Raw genomic sequence first — 24439 nt, forward strand, 5'->3', positions numbered from 1 at the left:
TCCAGTGCACTCAGTCGTTTCTTGATATCACGCGGAGTGAATCGAATTGGCTGAAGAATGGCTTCTGTGATGGTGGGGACCTCGGGAGTAGGCCGATATGGATCACCCACTCGGCACTTCTGGCTGAAGTTGGTTGCAAACGCTTCAGCCTTGTCTTTTGCACACACGTTCTGGGCTCCACCATCATTGAGGATGGGGATATTTTTGGAGCCTCCTCCTCCCGTTAGTTGTTTAATGGTCCACCACCATTCACGACTGGATGTGGCAGGACTGCAGAGCTTTGATCTGGTCTTTTGGTTGTGGGATCGCTTAGCCCTGTCTATAGCATGCTTCTTCCACTTTTTAACATGCATGTTGTCCTGTGTTGCAGCTTCCCCAGGTTGGCACCTCATTTTTAGGTATGCCTGGTGCTGCTCCCATCATGCTCTTCTACACTTGTTGTTGAACCAGGGTTGGTTCCCTGGCTTGGTGGTAATGGTAGAGTGAGGGATATGCCGGGTCATGAGGTTACAGATTGTGGTGGAATACAATTCTGCTGCTGCTGATGGCCCACAGAGCCTCATGGATGCCCAGTTTTGAGCTGCTAGATCTGTTCTGAATCTATCCCATTTAGCACGGTGGTAGTGCCACATAACACGATGGAGGGTGATTGTCTTCACAATGACTGTGCGGTGGTCACTGCTGCCAATGCTGTCATAGACAGATACATCTGCGACAGGTAGCTTGGTGAGGACGAGGTCAAGTAGGTTTTTCCCTCATGTTGGTTCACTCACCACCTGTCACAGGCCCAGACTGGCAGTTATGTCCTTCAGGTGTCAGGGTTGCTGTCACGGGGCTGTGTAGACATGGGGCCGAGCTGTCAGGGCGAGGCTGGTTCTGGACCTAAGTGCAGACAGACGAGAAGCAGGTATGCAGTCTTAAATAACAATACTTTACTAGAATCACACAGGTAAACAGTTGCAAAACATAGGAGCTCAAGACAAGCTACTACATAGGCAAACGGCTAGTCAAGATAGGAACTCAAGACAAGCTACCATGAGGCAACCGGCTTGTCAAGACTGAGCTCAAGACAAGCTACCACAGGGCAACCGGCTTGTCCAAACTGAGCACCTTATCAAGACTGAGCAACTTGTCAGCACCTTGTCAAGACCGAGAACAAAGGGAAGAACCACAGAACTTAAATACAAGCAAAAACATAACACAGATAAACAGTTATAGACATAGGAGCTCAAGATAAGCAACCACTAAGGCAAACGGCTTGTCAAGACTTAGCCGAAGACAAGCTACCCCTAGGCAACCGGCTTAAGGCAAGTTACCACAGGGCAACCGGCTTGTCAAGACTGAGCACCTAGTCAAGACAGAGCACCTTGTCAAGACTGACTCCCTTGTCAGGACTGAGCCCAGAGGGAAAAAACCACAGAACTTAAATACAAGCAAAAACAGGTGAAACCAGTAAACCAGATAAAAGGCAGTTAAATAATAAACACAGGAGAAACTAGTAACAATTCACAAAGGGAAACAAACCAGTGAAGGTGCCATCCAGGGGTTACTGAAGGAACTGACCGGCACCCTCACATCAGGACTCGGCCAGCTCAGTCAGCATTGGTGCTACCAAGCCACTCTTGGTGATGGACATTGAAGTCCCCCACCCAGAGTACATTCTGTGCCCTTGCTACTCTCAGTGCTTCTTCCAAGTGGTGTTCAACATGGAGGAGCACTGATTCATCAGCTGAGGGAGGGCGGTAGGTGGTAATCAGCAGGAGGTTTCCTTGCCCATGCTTGACCTGAAGCCATGAGAATTCATGGGGTCCGAAGTCAATGTTGAGGACTCCCAGGGCCACTCCTTCCTGGCTGTATGCCGGTGGGACAGGACATACCCAAGGATGGTGATGGAGGAGTTCGGGACAGTGGCTGAAAGGTATGATTCTGTGAGTATGACTATGTCAGGCTGTTGCTTGACTAGCCTGTGGGACAGCTCTCCCAATTTTGGCACAAGTCCCCAGATGTTGGTGAGGAGGATTTTGCAGAGTTTACTGGGCTGGGTGTGCCATTGCCGTGACCATAGCCAATGCCGAGGTCAATCTGGTTTCATTCTTATTATTTTGTTTCATAGCTGTTAGTTACAACTGAGTGACTTGCTGTGCCATTTCAGAGGGCAGTTAAGAGTCAACCACATTGCTGTGGGGCTGGAGTCACATATAGGCCAGACCAGGTAAGGACAGCAGATTTCCTTCCCTAAAGGACATTAGTGAACCAGATGGGTTTTTACTACAATCCAATAGTTTCATGATCACCATCACTGATACTAGATTTTTATTCCAGATTTATTTAATTAACTGAATTTAAATTCCCCAGCTGCCGTGGTGGGATTTGAACTCACGTCTCTGGATCATTAGTCCAGGTCTCTGGATTACTAGCCCCGTGACATTACCACTACGCTACCGTTCATGGGAATCAGGGGGGAGACGCTCCACTGGCTGGACTCCTACCTAGCACAAAGGAAGATGGCTGTGGTGGTTGAAGGTCAATCATCACAGCCCCAGGACATCACTGCAGGAGTTCCTCAGGGCAGTGTCCTAGGCCCAACCATCTTCAGTTGCTTCATCAATGACCTTCCCTCCAACATAAGGTCAGAAATGGGGATGTTCGCTATTGACTGCACAGTGTTCAGCGCCATTCGCAACTCCACAGATAATGAAGCAGTCCATGCCCGCATGCAACAAGACCTGGACGATGTTCAGGCTTGGGCTGATAAGTGGCAGGTAACATTCGCGCCACAGAAGTGCCAGGCAATGACTATCTCCAACAAGTGAGAGTCTAACCACCTCCCCTTGACATTCAATGGCATTACCATCGCCGAATCCCCCACCATCAACATCCAGGGGATCACCATTAACCAGAAACTTAACTGGACCAGCCATATAAATACTGTGGTAACAAGAGCAGGTCAGAGGCTAGGTATTCTGCGGCGAGTGTCTCACCTCCTGACTCCCCAAAGCCTTTCCACCATCTACAAGGCACAAGTCAGGACTGTGATGGAATACTCACCACTTGCCTGGATGAGTGCAGCTCCAACAACACTCAAGAAGCTCGACAGCATCCAGGACAAAGCAGCCCGCTTGATTGGCACCCCATCCACCACCTTAAACATTCACTCCCTCCACCACCGGCATACCGTGGCTGGGTCAAAACCCTGGAACTCCCTCCCTAACAGCACTGTGGGAGCACCTTCACCACACGGATGCAGCGGTTCAAGAAGGCAGCTCACCACCACCTTCTCAAGGGCAACTAGGGATGGGCAATAAATGCTAGCATTGCCAGCGACGCCCACATCCCATAAATGAATAAAAAAAACATCAGAGAATGCAGCAGCCATTCTGTCATCTCTGCCGGTGAGATGCCGGAGCCTCCGGATCCCCAACGATTGAAGCCTGCAGGAAGAAACAAAGGTAAGTGAACTTTTTCTAAAACCTTTCACTCACCTCACACACTCACCTCTCCACACTTGCACCCATCACTCACCTCCACAGCGCACTTTTGGACCCCTCTGACCCCCGCAGACCCACTGCTCGCCTCACTGACCCTGGCGGGGTTTCCCGACGTCGGGAAGCCCGCACCTCTGATGGAAAAATGGGGATAATCCTCTTAACTGCCTGTTAACTACCTGTTAACAAGCAGTTAAGTGGCTGTAATCCCCTTCCTGCCTCCAGGAGACGGGACCCAGCGCGGGTCGGGTACCCGCCTCCTGGGAAGATGGCACGAAGGCGGGTTGGGGGCGGGATGGGTATACCCGCCCCCAGATTCTGACCTTTTCCCGGCAGTCCTGCCTCCATACCCGCCTCCCTAGGGCTGGCAAAATTGCCCCCCAGCTACAGAGGGGCAGAGGTTTCACAATACCCAGTGCAACATGTTACGAGTTTTTAAATCTCTTGGCGGGCGTTTGAAAGTTGTGACATTGGCAACAACTCATATATGATGTCCCGTTATAGAGCCATTAAAATCATCCAAGCATTGTCCTTTGCCACCAAATGTGATATTGCCCTGTGAGCATCACTGCTGTTTCCTATTGTGATATGACTATAATTGGACGCAGTGGGTTTTAGAATGACTTGGCACGCCACACGTTCTCAGTCAGACCCCACTCTGATATCACCTTGTGCTATTGCAGTATATACTCGGTCCATTTTTAGATAGTGTACTGTAATATCATCCTCATCTTAATCGTTATAATCAATAACTTGGCCATTTCTCAATCACAGCACGACTCTGCTCCCAACTATGCTCTACGCACAAATAGTTTTTAAACAAATTGGCAAGTTGCCCTCACTGGCAAGGCTGACATTTATTGCCCATCCCTAGTTGCCACTTGAGAAGGTGGTGGTGAGCCGCCGCCTTCTTGAACCGCTGCAGTCCGTGTGGTGAAGGTACTCCCAGAGTGCTGTTAGGGAGGGAGTTCCAGGATTCTGACCCAGTGACGATGAAGGATCGGCGATATACTTCCAAGTCAGGATGGTGTGTGACTTGGAGGGGAGCTTGCAGGTGGTGGTGTTCCCATGTGCCTGCTGCCCTTGTCCTTCTAAGTGGAAGAGGTCGCGGGTTTGGGAAGTGCTGCCGAAGAAGCCTTGGTGAGTTGCTGCAGTGCATCTTGTAGATGGTACACACTGCAGCTATGGTACGCCGGTGGTGGAGGGAGTGAATGTTTAAGGTGGTGGATGGGGTGCCAGTCAAGTGGGCTGATTTGTCCTGGATGGTGTTGAGCTTCTTGAATGATGTTGGGGCTGCACCCAAGTTACGGAAAGACTGACGTACTTTTTAAAACGTTTTCCCTCTCCCTCGTTTATTTTATTTTAAGCTTGCAGCCTGGTGGCACCGTGTGTCCTCTCTCAGGAAACACGGACCCAGGGAGGTGAGTCGCCCATTTGTGTCTCCATCTTGGAGACGGGAGTTTCAAACCAAATCAACTCTGGCAAACTCGACAATCCAAGCAGGCCTCTGGTGGCCACCATTGGCGATTGTTAAGTCAGCCTGGATCACCAATGGAAACCGAAGAGGTAGATCCGTCACGAGGGGCTGGGACTTGTCCTACGTGGTCTCGCCAGTCAATACCACAGCGGGCAGGGTGGCCCGAGTTGGACCAGCAGCAGGGAGCTCACCAGCTCATTGCCTGCAGTGTATTTGCTGTTTAAACTCCAGCAATGCAACAACAACAACTTGCATTTACACAGCGCCTTTAACGTTGTAAAAAAACATCCCAAGGCGCTTCACAGGAACGTTACCAGACAGAATTTGACACGAGCCACGTCAGGAGATATTAGGACAAGCTTGGTAGTAGAGATAACTTGTCAATGCCAGCCTGTGCTGGTGTGAAATACTCCATTTGAGCCTCCTCCCAATCTAATTAACTCTTCCCGACCTGCCCCCATATCCCACTCTCCCTCATGTGTGCATCAAGCCTCCCCTTAAGTGCATCTCTGCTTCAAGCACTCGATGTGGTAGCGAGTTCCACATTCTCGCCCCCCCTCCACGTGAAGAAATTCCTCCGAAATTCTTAAATTGATCAGTTAGTGGCTGTCTTATATTTCTGCTCCCACCCCGCCCCCGTGCTGGACTCCCCCACAGTTCCTCCACATCTACCCTGTCGAACCCCTTGATTAGTTTAAAGACCTCTATCAGGTCTCCTCTCAGTCTTCTCTCTTGCAAAGAACAAAAACGTCCAGCCTGCTCAATCTTTTCATCTGGTTGATTCATCTCAATTCTGCAAATCTTTTCTGTACTTTCTCCAGGGCTTCAATATCCTTTTTGTACTATGGTGACCAGAACTGCTCACAGTGCGGGGTAATCAAGTAGCTATAATATGGATGTCTTGCTGCAGTTGTACAGGGCCTTGGTGAGACCACACCTTGAGTATTGTGTGCAGTTTTGGTCGCCTTATCTGAGGAAGGATGTTCTTGCCATGGAGGGAGTGCAGTGAAGATTCACCAGGCTGATACCTGGGATGGCAGGAATGACGTATGAGGAGAGATTGGGTCGATTGGGCTTGGACTCGCTAGAGTTTAGAAGAATGAGAGGGGATCTCATTGAAACTTATAAAATTCTAACAGGACTGGACAGACTAGATGCAGGAAGGATGTTCCCGATGGCCAGGGAGTCCAGAACCAGGGGTCACAGTCTAAGGATAAGGGGTAAGCCATTTAGGACTGAGATGAGGAGGAATTTCTTCACCCAGAGAGTGGTGAACCTGTGGAATTCTCTGCCACAGAAGGCAGTAGAGGCCAATTCATTAAATATATTCAAGAAGGAGTTGGATATATTTCTTAAGGCTAAAGGGATCAAGGGATATGGGGAGAAGGCAGGGACAGGGTACTGAATTTGGATGATCAGCCATGATCGCATTGAATGGCGGAGCAGGCTCGAGGGGCCGAATGGCCTGCTCCTGCTCCTATCTTCTATGTTTCCATGTTTCTATGACTTCTCTGCTTTTGCATTCGATTCCTCTAGAGATGAACCCCAGTGCTCTATTCCCACTGTTAACGGCCTTACCAGCTTATGTTGCTACTTTTATTGACTTATGTATCTGTTTGCTCCTCAACTCCAGTTAGTATCTGCTTCCACCGCCCTTCCAGGCAGCGCATTCCAGATCACAACAACTCGCCCCTAAAAAAAATGTCCCCCCTTTTCCCCCTGGATTTTTTGCCAGTGTCCTCTGGTTACCACCCCTCCTGCCGGTGGAAACGGTTTCTCCTTATTTACCCCTCATAATTTTGAACACCTCTATTAAATCTCCTCTTACTCTTCTCTGCTCTAAGGAGAACACTCCCAGCTTCTCCAGTCTCTCCACATAACTGAAGTCCCTCATCCCTGGGGCTACGCTGGTAAACCTCCTCTGCACCCTCTCCAAGGCCTGGACATCCTTCCTAAAGTGCGGTGCCCAGAATTGGACACAACACTGTAGCTGGGGCCTAACCAGTGAGTTAGTTTCTTAGCTTCCAGGAATTAAGTGGCCTCCTCATTCCCTCCTGCCAAAATGAATTGCTTCACACTTCTCTATATTGAATTTCATTTTGCCATTTGCCCGCCCACTCGGCCCTCCTGTTTGTGTCTTCCTGTGCTTTGGCCTCATTAGTTAAACCCGCTCTCCCCCCACTTTGGCTCTGTTACTGGTGTGTGATCATCTCCCCAGGACGTTCCTCAGGACGCCACGCCCAGGAGAGGCAGCACTTTAGCCAAGTGCGGTGTGTTCGCCTGAGAAGAGATTGTGCGCTCCACATCGGTCAAACAGACGCATTACAGGATGGGCATAGATTCCCACAGCATCATGCTTTGGAGAGCGATGGGTTGACCTGACCAAAAATAGCAAATCTAAGGAAGTTGTATAGTTGCGACACGAGGCATTGGTCAGGCCCCATCTGGCCGATAAACCATAGGGAAGATATCGTTATAGGATGGGGTAGAGTCCATGATAGGGTAGAGTGTCCATGGGCTGTGGGAGGAGATTAAATGGGTGGGTAGAGTCCATGATAGGGGAGAGTGTACATGGGCTGTGGGAGGAGATTAAATGGGTGGGTAGAGTCCATGATAGGGTAGAGTGTACATGGGCTGTGGGAGGAGATTAAATGGGTGGGTAGAGTCCATGATAGGGGAGAGTGTACATGGGCTGTGGGAGGAGATTAAATGGGTGGGTAGAGTCCATGATAGGGGAGAGTGTACATGGGCTGTGGGAGGAGATTAAATGGGTGGGTAGAGTCCATGATAGGGGAGAGTGTACATGGGCTGTGGGAGGAGATTAAATGGTGGGGAGAGTCCATGATAGGGGAGAGTGTACATGGGCTGTGGGAGGAGATTAAATGGGTGGGTAGAGTCTGTGATAGGGGAGAGTGTACATGGGCTGTGGGAGGAGATTCAATGGGTGGGTAGAGTCCATGATAGGGGAGAGTGTACATGGGCTGTGGGAGGAGATTAAATGGGTGGGTAGAGCCCATGATAGGGGAGAGTGTACATGGGCTGTGGGAGGAGATTCAATGGGTGGGTAGAGTCCATGATAGGGGAGAGTGTACATGGGCTGTGGGAGGAGATTCAATGGGTGGGTAGAGCCCATGATAGGGGAGAGTGTACATGGGCTGTGGGAGGAGATTCAATGGGTGGGTAGAGTCCATGATAGGGGAGAGTGTACATGGGCTGTGGGAGGAGATTCAATGGGTGGGTAGAGCCCATAATAGGGGACAGTGTATAGGGGCTTACTCCTGAATTGCCTCATCTTGACTCCTTACTCAGTTTAAACTGCTGTCTTGCCACGCAACCAGGTTTATTCCGTTTTATAAAAAAACGATTATAATTTTGTGCTAATTCATTGTTATCTATATTACAAAGATTGATAGTGTTTCATTTTTTATTGAGGTGCTCGTTCCGCTCTTTGCTGAGATCCACAGGGTCTGTGGACAGTCACTGACTTCTGCCAGCTGCACTCTCATGAGCAGATTGCGTTGCCTTGGAAACCTTTGATCTGTCACTGACAACTAATGGATCCCAATTTCCTGTATGTCATCGCAGAATCCTACAGCACAGAAGGAGACCTTTCGGCCCATCATGCCTGTGCTGGCTCTTTGTCCCATTAGTCCGATTTGCCCCCCCCACTTCCCATCCCCCACCTCTTTCCCCGTAGCCCTGCAAATGTCTCCTTTCCAAGTATTTATCCCTTTTGAAAGTTACTATTGAATCTGCCTTTAAGGCAATGATGGTGTTTCTGTTTCAATGGTGTGTTTACAGACAACCTGTGGAATGACCAATCCCTGGAGATCGACCCAGACCTCCCCGCGGGCTGGAGAACAATCAGGGACACAAGCGGGACGTACTACTGGCACGTGCCAACCGGCACCACCCAATGGCAGCACCCAGCGTGCACCTCAGATATCAGCCTTGGCTCAGATAAACTGTCAACGGCCCTGTCCCCAACCCTAGAGCACAAGGTGAGAGAGAGAGAGAGAGAGGGAAGGTCACAGGAGCCGCGATGCCATTTTGTAGTAGAGGCACGAGGACGTTTCAATTCATCGGTGTGTGAGTGAGTGGGTGAGTGAGTGTGTGTGCGCATGTGGAATTTTGTGTGTGTGAGTGAGTGAGGTGCGTGTGTGTGTGTGTGTGTGTGTGTGTGTGTGTGCGTGTGTGTGCGTGAGAGTGTGAGTGTGAGTGCGCATGTGGAACTCTGTGTGAGTGTGTGAGTGAGTGAGTGTGTGCATGTGGAACTCTGTGAGTGAGTGAGGTGTGCGTGTGCGTGTGTGTGAGAGTGTGTGTGTGAGCGAGCGAGTGTATGTGTGCATGTGAGACAGCATGTGTGTGTGTCAGAATGCGTGTGTGAATATATGTGTGTGTATGTGCAGATGTGTATGTGAGTGAGTGAGTCCATGTGCAAGTCTGCATGTGCGACTGTGTGAGTGAGTTGTGTTTGCACGTGGGACTGTATATGTGTGCGTGTGTGCGTGTGTGCGTGCAACTGTATGCGAGAGTGTGTATCTGAGTGTCAGTAGTTATTGTGCGAGTGTGAGTGTAAATGTGTGAGTTTTCTGCGTTAGTTTCAGTCTAATAAATGTGGGTGCAGGTGTGTTAATGTTTCTATGATTATGTGTCAGTGTGAATGAGTGCAAGGCAATCTATGTCACTTTATGGGAATGTGTGTGGGATATTTTGTCAGTGATTCTGACGGTAATCTCCCGCCTGTTTCTGACTGTAATCTCCCGCCCGTTTCTGACTGTAATCTCCTGCCCGTTTCTGACTGTAATCTCCCGCCTGTTTGACTGTAATCTCCTGCCTGATTCTGACTGTAATCTCCCACCTGTTTCTGTCTGTAATCTCCCGCCCGTTTCTGACTGTAATCTCCCGCCTGCCTGTTTCTGACTGAAATCTCCCACCCATTTCTGACTGTAATCTCCTGCTTGTTTCTGACTGTACTCTCTCACCTGTTTCTGACTGTAATCTCCCGCCTGCCTGTTTCTGACTGTAATCTACCGCCTGTTTCTGACTGTAATCTCCCACCCGTTTCTGACTGTAATCTCCTGCCTGTTTCTGACTGTAATCTCCCGCCTGTTTCTGACTGTAATCTCCCGCCCGCCTGTTTCTGAATGTAATCTCCTGCCTGTTTCTGACTGTAATCTCCCACCTGTTTCTGATTGTAATCTCCCGCCCGTTTCTGACTGTAATCTCCCGCCTGTTTCTGACTGTAATCTCCTGCCTGTTTCTGACTGTAATCTCCTGCCTGTTTCTGTCTGTAATCTGCTGCCTGTTTCTGACTGTAATCTCCCACCCGTTTCTGACTGTAATCTCCTGCCTGTTTCTGACTGTAATCTCCTGCCTGTTTCTGACTGTAATCTCCTGCCTGTTTCTGTCTGTAATCTCCCACCTGTTTCTGACTGTGATCTCCTGCCTGTTTCTGTCTGTAATCTCCCGCCTGTTTCTGACTGTAATCTCCCATCTGTTTCTGACTGTAATCTCTCACGTGTTTCTGACTGTAATCTCCTGCCAATTTCTGACTGTAATCTCCTGCCTGTTTCTGACTGTAATTTCCCACCTGCCTGTTTCTGACTGTAATCTCCCACCTGTTTCTGACTGGAATCTCCTGCCTGTTTCTGACTGTAATCTCCCGCCTGCTTCTGACTGTAATCTCCAGCCCATTTCTGACTGTAATCTCCTGCCCGTTTCTGACTGTAATCTCCTGCCTGTTTCTGACTGTAATCTCCCACCTGCCTGTTTCTGACTGTAATCTCCTGCCTGTTTCTGACTGTAATCTCCCGCCTGTTTCTGACTGTAATCTCCTGCCCGTTTCTGACTGTAATCTCCTGCTCATTTCGGACTGTAATCTCCTGCCTGTTTGACTGTAATCTCCTGCCTGTTTCTGAATGTAATCTCCTGCCTGTTTCTGTCTGTAATCTCCCTCCAATTTTTGACTGTAATCTCCCGCCTGCCTGTTTCTGACTGTAATCTCCCGCCTGTTTCTGACTGTAATCTACCACCTGTTTCTGACTGTAATCTCCCGCGTGTTTCTGACTGTAATCTCCTGCCTGTTTCTGTCTGTAATCTAACGCCTGTTTCTGACTGTAATCTCCTGCTTGTTTCTGACTGTAATCTCCCACCTGCCTGTTTCTGACTGTAATCTCCTGCCTGTTTGACTGTAATCTCCTGCCTGTTTCTGACTGTAATCTCCCGCCTGTTTCTGACTGTAATCTCCCACCTGCCTGTTTCTGACTGTAATCTCCCACCTGTTTCTGACTGTAATCTCCCGCCCATTTCTGACGGTAATCTCCTGCCTGTTTGACTGTAATCTCCTGCCTGTTTCTGACTGTAATCTGCCACCTGTTTCTGACTGTAATCTCCTGCCTGTTTCTGACTGTAATCTCTCGCCTGTTTCTGACTGTAATCTCCCGCCTGCCTGTTTCTGACTGTAATCTCCCGCCTGTTTCTGACTGTAATCTCCCACCCGTTTCTGACTGTAATCTCCTGCCTGTTTCTGACTGTAATCTCCCGCCCGTTTCTGACTGTAATCTCCCGCCCGCCTGTTTCTGAATGTAATATCCTGCCTGTTTCTGACTGTAATCTCCCACCTGTTTCTGATTGTAATCTCCCGCCCGTTTCTGACTGTAATCTCCCGCCTGTTTCTGACTGTAATCTCCTGCCTGTTTCTGACTGTAATCTCCTGCCTGTTTCTGTCTGTAATCTGCTGCCTGTTTCTGACTGTAATCTCCCACCCGTTTCTGACTGTAATCTCCTGCCCGTTTCTGACTGTAATCTCCTGCCTTTTTATGACTGTAATCTCCCGCCTGTTTCTGACTGTGATCTCCCGCCCGGTTCAGACTGTAATCTCCCGCCTGTTTCTGACTGTAATCTCCCACCTGTTTCTGACTGTAATCTCCTGCCTGTTTCTGACTGTAATCTCCCACCTGTTTCTGACTGTAATCTCCCGCCTGTTTCTGACTGTAATCTCCCACCTGTTTCTGACTGTAATCTCCCACCTGTTTCTGACTGTAATCTCTCGCGTGTTTCTGACTGTAATCTCCTGCCTGTTTCTGACTGTAATCTCCTGCCTGTTTCTTACTGTAATTTCCCACCTGCCTGTTTCTGACTGTAATCTCCCACCTGTTTCTGACTGGAATCTCCTGCCTGTTTCTGACTGTAATCTCCCGCCTGTTTCTGACTGTAATCTCCCACCCATTTCTGACTGTAATCTCCTGCCCGTTTCTGACTGTAATCTCCTGCCTGTTTCTGACTGTAATCTCCCACCTGCCTGTTTCTGAATGTAATCTCCTGCCTGTTTCTGACTGTAATCTCCCACCTGTTTCTGACTGTAATCTCCCGCCTGTTTCTGACTGTAATCTCCTGCCTGTTTCTGACTGTAATCTCCCGCCTGTTTCTGACTGTAATCTCCCGCCCGTTTCTGACTGTAATCTCCCGCCCGTTTCTGACTGTAATCTCCTGCCTGTTTCTGACTGTAATCTCCTACTGTTTCTGACTGTAATCTCCCACCTGCCTGTTTCTGACTGAAATCTCCCGCCTGTTTCTGACTGTAATCTCCCGCCTGTTTCTGACTGTAATCTCCCGCCTGTTTCTGACTGTAATCTCCTGCCTGTTTCTGACTGTAATCTCCCGCCTGTTTCCGACTGTAATCTCCCGCCCGTTTCTGACTGTAATCTCCCGCCCGTTTCTGACTGTAATCTCCCGCCTGTTTCTGACTGTAATCTCCCGCCCGTTTCTGACTGTAATCTCCCACCTGCCTGTTTCTGACTGTAATCTCCCGCCTGTTTCTGACTGTAATCTCCCGCCTGTTTCTGACTGTAATCTCCCGCCTGTTTCTGACTGTAATCTCCTGCCTGTTTCTGACTGTAATCTCCCGCCCGTTTCTGACTGTAATCTCCCGCCCGTTTCTGACTGTAATCTCCCGCCTGTTTCTGACTGTAGTTTCCTCCCTGTTTCTGACTGTAATCTCCTGCCTGTTTCTGACTGTAATCTCCTGCCTGTTTCTGACTGTAATCTCCTGCCTGTTTCTGACTGTAATCTCCCACCTGTTTCTGACTGTAATCTCCTGCCTGTTTCTGACTGTAATCTCCCACCTGCCTGTTTCTGACTGTAATCTCCCACCTGCCTGTTTCTGACTGTAATCTCCCACCTGCCTGTTTCTGACTGTAATCTCCTGCCCATTTCTGACTGTAATCCCCTGCCTGTTTCTGACTGTAACCTCCTGCCTGTTTCTGACTGTAATCTCCCGCCTGTTTCTGACTGTAACCTCCTGCCTGTTTCTGACTGTAATCTCCTGCCTGTTTCTGACTGTCTCAGGCTGATGTCCCAGGTTCTGCCACGGTGAATCGTGCCTGCAGAGGGGGGAAGTTTGAGAGCACAATGCCGGCTTCTTCATCAATTAATCTGAGGTAAGGCACAGCGACCACATTTTCCTGAGGCTGGGGACTGAGGTGATTATTCATTGGCATTCTGGAGACAGGCTGTAGAGAGGCTGTAGAGGCAGCTCCGCTTAGTGACAGACCAGTGTTAGGAAAGGTGTGAATCAGTCCTGAATTAAATTAAATATACTGACAAGAACCGATCAGTATGTCTCCTACAAATCTGTCAAATATATCAGGGTGCTTTTATAAAACACAGACTGGAATATCAAGTCTGTTGCAGTGACAGCCACATTCGCGCCCGGGTGGCCCTGGAGACGGAACAGGAGTCATCACCCCCCCCGCCGGCAACCAAATTTTAATTTAATTGTTAAGTTTCATTTGATGTGTCAGACTGATACCTGGGATGGCAGGAATGACGTATGAGGAGAGATTGGGTCGATTGGGCTTATACTCGCTGGAGTTTAGAAGAATGAGAGGGGATCTCATTGAAACTTATAAAATTCTAACAGGACTGGGCAGACTAGATGCAGGAAGGATGTTCCCGATGGTCGGGGAGTCCAGAACCAGGGGTCACAGTCTAAGGATAAGGGGTAGGCCATTTAGGACTGAGATGAGGAGGAATTTCTTCACCCAGAGAGTGGTGAACCTGTGGAATTCTCTACCACAGAAGGCAGTTGAGGCCAATTCATTAAATATATTCAAGAAGGTGTTGGATATATTTCTTAAGGCTAAAGGGATCAAGGGGTATGGGGAGAAAGCAGGGACAGGGTACTGAATTTGGATGATCAGCCATGATCGCGTTGAATGGCGGAGCAGGCTCGAGGGGCCGAATGGCCTACTCCTGCTCCTATCTTCTATGTTTCTATGTTTCACAAGGTCAAAGGCTAATTACTGGCAGCTGTGGGGGTCCGGGGGAAACCGGGGAAGAAATTTGGGAACCTCTTTTATAAATAAAGGTTATGAGGGGTTCTGATAGACTAAATAAGGAGAAACATTTTCCACTGGTGGAAGGGTCGGTGACCAGAGGACACGGGCTTACTTTAATTGGCAAAAGCACCAGGGGGGAGGTGAGGAGAATTTTTTTTTACGCAGCAAGTTGTTGTGATCTGGAATGCGCTGCCTGAAAGGGCGGTGGAAGCAGATTCAATAGTAACTTTCAAAAGGGAATTGGATAAATACGTGCAAATGAAAAATTTGCAGGGATCTGGGAAAGAGCAGGAGAAGGGGGATTAATTGGAGAGCTCTTTCAAAGAGCCGGCACAGGCACGATGGGCCGAATGGCCTCTTTCTGTGCTGTATCATTCTACGAATTATTTTTCCTTATCCCAGACAGCATCTTAGTGAATCCGCGATGTACCCTCTCTATCGTCTTGATATCCTTCCTGCACTGTGGAGCCCAATACTGCACACAGCACTCCGAGATCAACTCCAGCAAGGAAGAGTCGGTGGGGTGGGGGAAAGGCTACCCGTAGGAGGCGGGGTGGGGGAGGGGCAACCTGTAGGAGGCGGGGCGGGGGAGGGGCTACCTGTAGGAGGCGGGATGGGCTACCCGAGGAAGGTGGGGCGGAGAGGGGAGGGGCTACCGGTAGGGGGCGGGGTGGGGGAGGGGCTACCTGTGGGGCGGGGCTAATTGTCGCATGAAAGAGAGTGAAATTAAAGGTAAAGAATTGGAAGAATAAAAGGAAAACAGGACACAAGCTAAACGGGTTACATTTTTAAATATTATGAAAAATTGTGTTTCTAGTATTTATTTTATAGTGTACGGTTTAATGGGTCAAATCAATCTAGGTATCTTGGGGGCTTGGAGCAGTTTTATTGCTGAAAAAACAATGTTTGTCTCAGGGTCAAAGTGCGCCAACTTGAAAACGTGCCGAAGCGGTCGGTGCGGGTGGTACCCCTGGACCTGTAGCCAATGTGTCTGCCAGCAGCAGATGGGTGATTCTCTCTCTCCATTGCTGCACCCCAAGGGTTAAATTACGAGGACAGGTTGCATAGACGAGGCTTATATTTCCTTGAGTATAGAAGATTAACGGATGATCTGATTGAGGTGCTTAAGTTGATTAAAGGATTGATCGGGTAGATAGAGAGAAACTATTTCCTGTGCTGGGTGGAATCCAGAACAAAGGGGGTATAACTCTCACTGAAATGTATAACTAATTGAAAGGTATTAAATTCTTAAGGGGCTTGACAGGATAGATACTGGGAGAATCGTTCCCCCTGGCTGGAGAGTCTAGAACCAGGGGTCACAGTCTCAGGATAAGGGGTCGGCCATTTAAGACCGAGATGAGGAGGAATTTCTTCACTCAGAGGGCGGTGAATCTTTGGAATTCTCTGCCCCAGAGGGCTGTGGATACTCAGTCGTCAAGTGTATTCAAGACAGAGATCGATAGATTTTTGGACTCTAGGGGAATCGAGGGATATGGGGATCGGGCGGGAAAGTGGAGTTGAGGTGGGTGATCAGCCATGATCTTATTGTGAAAGTAAATTAGCAAAAAATATAAAAACAGATAGTAAGAGTTTTTATAGTTATATAAAAAGAAAAAGGGTGGCTAAAGTAAGTGTTGGTCCCTTAGAGGATGAGACCGGGAAATTAATGGTGGGAAATATGGAGATGGCAAAAACACTGAATGAATATTTTACATCAGTCTTTACAGTAGAAGACACTAAGAATATCCCAACACTGGACAAACAGGGGGCTAAAGAGGGGGGAGGAGCTAAACACGATCAAAATCACTAAGGAAGTGGTACTCGGTAAAATAATGGGACTCAAGGCGGATAAGTCACCTGGACCTGATGGCTTACATCCTAGGGTCTTGAGGGAAGTGGCGGTAGGGATTGTGGATGCATTGGTAAAAATTTTCCAAAACTCCCTGGACTCGGCAAAGGTCCCAGCAGACTGGAAAACTGCTAATGTAACACCCTTATTTAAAAAGGGCAGTAGACAGAAGGCTGGAAACTATAGACCGGTTAGCCTAACATCTGTGGTAGGTAAAATTTTGGAGTCCATTATTAAGGAGACAGTAACAGGACATTTGGATAATCATAATTTAATAGGACAAAGTCAGCATGGTTTTATGAAGGGGAAGTCATGTTTGACAAATTTGCTGGAGTTCTTTGAGGAAGTAACATATATATAGGGTGGATAAAGGGGAACCAGTGGACGTAGTGTATTTAGACTTCCAAAAGGCATTTGACAAGGTGCCACACAAAAGATTATTGCTTAAGATAAAAAATCACGGGATTGGGGGTAATATTCTGGCATGGATAGAGGATTGGCTATCTAACAGAAGGCAGAGAGTTGGGATAAATGGTTCATTCTCAGACTGGCAATCAGTAACTAGTGGTATTCCGCAGGGGTCAGTGCTGGGTCCCAACTCTTTACAATCTATATTAACGATTTGGCGGAGGGGACCGAGTGTAACACATCAAAGTTTGCAGATGATACAAAGATGGGGGGGGGAAGTAGTGAGTGACGAGGACATAAAAAACCTTCAAGGGGACATAGACAGGCTAAGTAAGTGGGCAGGGATTTGGCAGATGGAATACAATACTGGAAAGTGTGAGGTTATGCACTTTGGCAGGAAAAATCGTAGAGCAAGTTATTATCTTAATGGCAAGAAACTGGAAAGTACTGAAGTACAAAGGGATCTGGGGGTCCTGGTGCACGAAACTCAAAAGGTTAGTATGCAGGTGCAGCAAGTGATTAAGAAGGCCAATGGAATGTTGGCTTTCATTGCTAGGGGGATAGAATATAAAAATAGGGAGGTATTGCTTCAGTTGTACAAGGTATTGGTGAGGCCGCACCTGGAATACTGCGTACAGTTTTGGTGTCCATACTTAAGAAAGGACATACTTGCTCTCGAGTCAGTACAAAGAAGGTTCACTCGGTTAATCCCGGGGATGAGGGGATGGACATATGAGGAGAGGTTGAGTAGATTGGGACTCTACTCATTGGAGTTCAGAAGAATGAGAGGCGATCTTATTGAAACATATAAGATTGTGAAGGGGTCGGATCGGGTGGATGCGGGGAAGATGTTCCCGATGATGGGTGAAACTAGAACTAGGGGGCATAGTCTTAGAATAAGGGGCTGCTCTTTCAAAACTGAGATGAGGAGGAACTACTTCACTCAGAGGGTGGTAGGTCCATGGAATATGCTGCCCCAAAAAGCTGTAGAAGCTACATCATTACATAAATTTAAAACAGAAATAGACAGTTTCCTAGAAGTAAAGGGAATAAAGGGTTACGGGGAGCGGGCAGGAATTTGGACATGAGTCTAGGTTCGGATCGGTCAAGGCCCTGTGGGTAGCGGAGCGGGCCCAGGGGCCGTGTAGCCTGATCCTGCTCCTATTTCGTGTGTCTAATTCGGTTAGATTCAGGAGATGGTTCTGTGATAGTGGATTGGCGGTTAGGATCAGATCAGCCATGATCTTATTGAATGGCGGAGCAGGCTCGAGGGGCCGATTGGCCTACTCCTGCTCCTATTTCTTATGTTCTTATGTTTTTATGAATGGCGGAGCAGGCTCGAGGGGCCGAATGGCCAACTCCTGCTCTTATTTCTTATGTACTTATGTTCACGTACTCACGATGATGTAAAGTGCTGCACTGTCGGAGGGGCAGTACTGAGAGAGAACTGCACTGTCGGAGGGGCAGTACTGAGGGAGCGCCGCACTGTCGGAGGGGCAGTACTGAGGGAGCGCCGCACTGTCGGAGGGGCAGTACTGAGGGAGCGCCGCACTGTCGGAGGGGCAGTACTGAGGGAGTGCTGCACTGTCGGAGGGGCAGTACTGAGGAAGCGCTGCACTGTCGGAGGGGCAGTACTGAGGGAGCGCTGCACTGTCGGAGGGTCAGTACTGAGTGAGCGCTGCACTGTCGGAGGGGCAGTACTGAGGGAGCGCTGCACTGTCGGAGGGGCAGTACTGAGGGAGCGCCGCACTGTCGGAGGGGCAGTACTGAGGGAGCGCTGCACTGTCGGAGGGTCAGTACTGAGTGAGCGCTGCACTGTCGGAGGGGCAGTACTGAGGGAGCGCTGCACTGTCGGAGGGGCATTACTGAGGGAGCGCTGCACTGTCAGAGGGGCAGTACTGAGGGAGCGCTGCACTGTCGGAGGTGCAGTACTGAGGGAGCGCCGCACTGTCGGAGGGGCAGTACTGAGGGAGCGCCGCACTGTCGGAGGGGCAGTACTGAGGGAGCGCCGCACTGTCGGAGGGGCAGTACTGAGGGAGCGCCGCACTGTCGGAGGGGCAGTACTGAGGGAGCGCCGCGCTGTCGGAGGGGCAGTACTGAGGGAGCGCTGCACTGTCGGAGGGGCAGTACTGAGGGAGCGCCGCACTGTCGGAGGGGCAGTACTGAGGGAGCGCCGCACTGTCGGAGGGGCAGTACTGAGGGAGCGCCGCACTGTCGGAGGGGCAGTACTGAGGGAGCGCCGCGCTGTCGGAGGTGCAGTACTGAGGGAGCGCCGCACTGTCGGAGGGTTAGTACTGAGTGAGCGCTGCACTGTCGGAGGGTTAGTACTGAGTGAGCGCTGCACTGTCGGAGGGGCAGTACTGAGGGAGCGCTGCACTGTCGGAGGGTCAGTACTGAGTGAGCGCTGCACTGTCGGAGGGGCAGTACTGAGGGAGTGCTGCACTGTCGGAGGGGCAGTACTGAGAGAGAACTGCACTGTCGGAGGGGCAGCACTGAGAGAGAACTGCACTGGCGGAGGGGCAGTACTGAGGGAGCGCCGCACTGTCGGAGGGGCAGTACTGAGGGAGCGCCGCACTGTCGGAGGGGCAGTACTGAGGGAGCGCCGCACTGTCGGAGGGGCAGTACTGAGGGAGTGCTGCACTGTCGGAGGGGCAGTACTGAGGAAGCGCTGCACTGTCGGAGGGGCAGTACTGAGGGAGCGCTGCACTGTCGGAGGGTCAGTACTGAGTGAGCGCTGCACTGTCGGAGGGGCAGTACTGAGGGAGCGCTGCACTGTCGGAGGGGCAGTACTAAGGGAGCGCCGCACTGTCGGAGGGGCAGTACTGAGGGAGCGCCGCACTGTCGGAGGGTCAGTACTGAGTGAGCGCTGCACTGTCGGAGGGGCAGTACTGAGGGAGCGCTGCACTGTCGGAGGGTCAGTACTGAGTGAGCGCTGCACTGTCGGAGGGGCAGTACTGAGGGAGCGCTGCACTGTCGGAGGGGCATTACTGAGGGAGCGCTGCACTGTCAGAGGGGCAGTACTGAGGGAGCGCTGCACTGTCGGAGGTGCAGTACTGAGGGAGCGCCGCACTGTCGGAGGGGCAGTACTGAGGGAGCGCCGCACTGTCGGAGGGGCAGTACTGAGGGAGCGCCGCACTGTCGGAGGGGCAGTACTGAGGGAGCGCCGCACTGTCGGAGGGGCAGTACTGAGGGAGCGCCGCACTGTCGGAGGGGCAGTACTGAGGGAGCGCCGCACTGTCGGAGGGGCAGTACTGAGGGAGCGCCGCACTGTCGGAGGGGCAGTACTGAGGGAGCGCCGCACTGTCGGAGGGGCAGTACTGAGGGAGCGCCGCACTGTCGGAGGGGCAGTACTGAGGGAGCGCCGCACTGTCGGAGGGACAGTACTGAGGGAGCGCCGCACTGTCGGAGGGGCAGTACTGAGGGAGCGCTGCACTGTCGGAGGGGCAGTACTGACGGAGCGCTGCACTGTCGGAGGGTTAGTACTGAGTGAGCGCTGCACTGTCGGAGGGGCAGTACTGAGGGAGTGCTGCACTGTCGGAGGGTCAGTACTGAGTGAGCGCTGCACTGTCGGAGGGGCAGTACTGAGGGAGCGCTGCACTGTCGGAGGGGCAGTACTGAGGGAGCGCTGCACTGTCGGAGGGGCATTACTGAGGGAGCGCTGCACTGTCAGAGGGGCAGTACTGAGGGAGCGCTGCACTGTCGGAGGTGCAGTACTGAGGGAGCGCCGCACTGTCGGAGGGGCAGTACTGAGGGAGCGCCGCACTGTCGGAGGGGCAGTACTGAGGGAGCGCCGCACTGTCGGAGGGGCAGTACTGAGGGAGTGCTGCCCTGTCGGAGGGGCAGTACTGAGGAAGCGCTGCACTGTCGGAGGGGCAGTACTGAGGGAGCGCTGCACTGTCGGAGGGTCAGTACTGAGTGAGCGCTGCACTGTCGGAGGGGCAGTACTGAGGGAGCGCCGCACTGTCGGAGGTGCAGTACTGAGGGAGCGCCGCACTGTCGGAGGGGCAGTACTGAGGGAGCGCCGCACTGCCGGAGGGGCAGTACTGAGGGAGCGCCGCACTGTCGGAGGGGCAGTACTGAGGGAGCGCCGCACTGTCGGAGGGGCAGTACTGAGGGAGCGCCGCACTGTCGGAGGGGCAGTACTGAGGGAGCGCCGCACTGTCGGAGGGGCAGTACTGAGGGAGCGCCGCACTGTCGGAGGGGCAGTACTGAGGGAGTGCTGCACTGTCGGAGGGGCAGTACTGAGGGAGCGCTGCACTGTCGGAGGGTCAGTACTGAGTGAGCGCTGCACTGTCGGAGGGGCAGTACTGAGGGAGCGCTGCACTGTCGGAGGGTCAGTACTGAGTGAGCGCTGCACTGCCGGAGGGGCAGTACTGAGGGAGCGCTGCACTGTCGGAGGGGCATTACTGAGGGAGCGCTGCACTGTCAGAGGGGCAGTACTGAGGGAGCGCTGCACTGTCGGAGGTGCAGTACTGAGGGAGCGCCGCACTGTCGGAGGGGCAGTACTGAGGGAGCGCCGCACTCTCGGAGGGGCAGTACTGAGGGAGCGCCGCACTGTCGGAGGGGCAGTACTGAGGGAGCGCTGCACTGTCGGAGGGGCAGTACTGAGGGAGCGCTGCACTGTCGGAGGGTCAGTACTGAGTGAGCGCTGCACTGTCGGAGGGGCAGTACTGAGGGAGCGCTGCACTGTCGGAGGGGCAGTACTGAGGGAGCGCCGCACTGTCGGAGGGGCAGTACTGAGGGAGTGCTGCACTGTCGGAGGGGCAGTACTGAGGAAGCGCTGCACTGTCGGAGGGGCAGTACTGAGGGAGCGTTGCACTGTCGGCTGGTCAGTACTGAGTGAGCGCTGCACTGTCGGAGGGGCAGTACTGAGGGAGCGCTGCACTGTCGGAGGTGCAGTACTGAGGGAGCGCCGCACTGTCGGAGGGGCAGTACTGAGGGAGCGCCGCACTGCCGGAGGGGCAGTACTGAGGGAGCGCCGCACTGTCGGAGGGGCAGTACTGAGGGAGCGCCGCACTGTCGGAGGGGCAGTACTGAGGGAGCGCCGCACTGTCGGAGGGGCAGTACTGAGGGAGCGCCGCACTGTCGGAGGGGCAGTACTGAGGGAGCGCCGCACTGTCGGAGGGGCAGTACTGAGGGAGCGCCGCACTGTCGGAGGGGCAGTACTGAGGGAGTGCTGCACTGTCGGAGGGGCAGCACTGAGGGAGCGCTGCACTGTCGGAGGGTCAGTACTGAGTGAGCGCTGCACTGTCGGAGGGGCAGTACTGAGGGAGCGCTGCACTGTCGGAGGGTCAGTACTGAGTGAGCGCTGCACTGTCGGAGGGGCAGTACTGAGGGAGCGCTGCACTGTCGGAGGGGCATTACTGAGGGAGCGCTGCACTGTCGGAGGGGCAGTACTGAGGGAGCGCTGCACTGTCGGAGGTGCAGTACTGAGGGAGCGCCGCACTGTCGGAGGGGCAGTACTGAGGGAGCGCCGCACTGTCGGAGGGGCAGTACTGAGGGAGCGCCGCACTGTCGGAGGGGCAGTACTGAGGGAGCGCCGCACTGTCGGAGGGGCAGTACTGAGGGAGCGCCGCACTGTCGGAGGGGCAGTACTGAGGGAGCGCCGCACTGTCGGAGGGGCAGTACTGAGGGAGCGCCGCACTGTCGGAGGGGCAGTACTGAGGGAGCGCCGCACTGTCGGAGGGGCAGTACTGAGGGAGCGCCGCACTGTCGGAGGGGCAGTACTGAGGGAGCGCTGCACTGTCAGAGGTGCAGTACTGAGGGAGCGCCGCACTGTCGGAGGGGCAGTACTGAGGGAGCGCCGCACTGTCGGAGGGTCAGTACTGAGTGAGCGCTGCACTGTCGGAGGGGCAGTACTGAGGGAACGCTGCACTGTCGGAGGGGCATTACTGAGGGAGCGCCGCACTGTCGGAGGGGCAGTACTGAGGGAACGCTGCACTGTCGGAGGGGCATTACTGAGGGAGCGCCGCACTGTCGGAGGGGCAGTACTGAGGGAGTGCTGCACTGTCGGAGGGACAGTACTGAGGGAGTGCTGCACTGCTGGAGGTGCCGTCCTTCGGATGAAACATTAAACCAAGTCCCCGTCTGCTCTCTCAGGTGGACGTAAAAGATCCCACGGCACTATTGGAAGAAGAGCAGCGGGGAGTTCTCCCCGGTGTCCTGTTCAATATTTATCCCTCAATTCACATCACTAGAACAGATTATCCGGGCATTTATCACATTGCTGTTTGTGGGATCTTGCTGTGCGCAAATTGGCTGCCCCGTTTCCTACATTACAACAGCGACTACACATCTAAAAAAAAAGTATTTAATTGGCTGTAAAGCGCTTTGGGACGTCCTGAGTTTGTGACTGGCGCGATAGAAGTGCAGGTTCTTTCTTTCTTGCTGATTTCTCAGTTCAGATGATTTACTCCTGTGTAAAACTGTCCTGTTTTGTAGGGATGAGCTACCCTGGCCAGACAGCAGCCTCCAGCTCAGCAGTGATCCAGATTCAAAGGTACAGCACCTTTCTGTCTCTTCTTTAATTTACACGTCGGATAACAATTTGACCCAGATCTCCAAAGGGACTGTAACTCGATCAGTGACCACCAGCACCAGATTGATGGCGAGCTATAACAAGGCACCTTCCTTTCCAAGCGCTGCGCTCTGAAGGCGCTGTCCCTCGTGTTAACGAGATCGGAAAGCACGTTTGCATGAAGAGGGGCCCATGACATAAATCAAACCTATTTTTGTCTGATGTACATCATGCATCTTTAGCAAAATATGACCAATAGCTTACAGTCAATAAGCTTCACAATCTAAAAGCCCTTATTCGGAATAAATCCATTTGCAACAACCACAACTTGTATTTAATGTAGTAAAACATCCCAAGGCGCTGCACAGGAATATTTTAAGGCAAAAAATGTTGACACCGAGCCACATAAGGATAAATTAGGGCAGGTGACCAAAAGCTTGGTCAAAGAGGTAGGTTTTAAGGAGCGTCTTAAAGGAGGAAAGAGAGGTAAGCGAGACGGAGAGGTTTAGGGAGGGAATTCCAGAGCTTAGGCCCGAGGCAACAGAAGGCACGGCCGCCAAAGGTTGAGCGATTATAATCAGGGATGTGTAAGAGGGCAGAATTAGAGGAGCGCAGATATCTCGGGGTGGGAGGGGAGTTGTGGGGCTGGAGGAGGTTACAGAGATCGGGTGGGGCGAAGGCCACGGAGGGATTTGAAAACAAGGATGAGAATTTTGAAATCGAGGCGTTGCTTAACCGGGGGCCAATGTAGGTCAGCGAGCACAGGGGTGATGGGCGAACGGGACTCGGTGCGAGTTAGGACACGGGCAGCCAAGTTTTGGATGACCTCAAGTTTGCGTAGGGTGGAATGTGGGATAGTATAATTTGCAGAATTATACTAAGGAATTGTAATAAATGTTGACACCATAAAACAAGTTTTAAAATTTTCAGCTTCATATATACAAACTTCTGCACATAATGATTACACTCCATGGACAAAGCAGTAAGTTGTTTCATCAAAGTCTATTACTTTACCCGTCTTATTTGAAAAGTAACCAAAATTCTGTATCTGAGAATGAATTAACTGTTGAATAGCTAAGAAAAGTAATATATTCATGTGGACTGGAGAATTTTAACTATGAGGCTGGGGTTGTTTTCTTTGGAACAGAGGAGGCCGAGGGGAGACCTAATTGAGGTGTATAAAATTATGAGGGGCCTCGATAGAGTGGATAGGAAGGACCTATTTCCCTTAGCAGAGAGGTCAATAACCAGGGGGCAGAGATTTAAAGTAACTGGTAGAAGGATTAGAGGGGAGTTGAGGAGAACATTTTTCACCCAGAGGGTGGTGGGGGTCTGGAACTCACTGCCTGAAAGGGTGGTAGA

General features: G+C 51.6%; 1 protein-coding gene across 2 annotated transcripts in view; it reads left to right on the plus strand.

The window, feature by feature from the left end:
- apbb3 (amyloid beta (A4) precursor protein-binding, family B, member 3) overlaps positions 1–24439 on the plus strand; it is a 127329-nt gene that overhangs the window by 23493 nt on the left and 79397 nt on the right. The window contains exons 2-4 of one of the 2 annotated variants that reach the window (XM_085996002.1): positions 8764–8963; positions 13312–13403; positions 23002–23059. In XM_085996002.1, coding sequence (XP_085852128.1) covers positions 8764–8963; positions 13312–13403; positions 23002–23059 — 350 coding nt within the window. Of the gene's footprint in view, positions 1–8763; positions 8964–13311; positions 13404–23001; positions 23060–24439 lie in introns of those variants that run through there. The other variant, XM_085996003.1, reaches the window with a different exon arrangement.

The sequence above is a fragment of the Somniosus microcephalus genome, chromosome 8, assembly GCF_052327205.1.
Source record: "Somniosus microcephalus isolate GS21.2 chromosome 8, FLI_Smic_1.0, whole genome shotgun sequence".
NCBI lineage: Eukaryota > Metazoa > Chordata > Chondrichthyes > Squaliformes > Somniosidae > Somniosus > Somniosus microcephalus.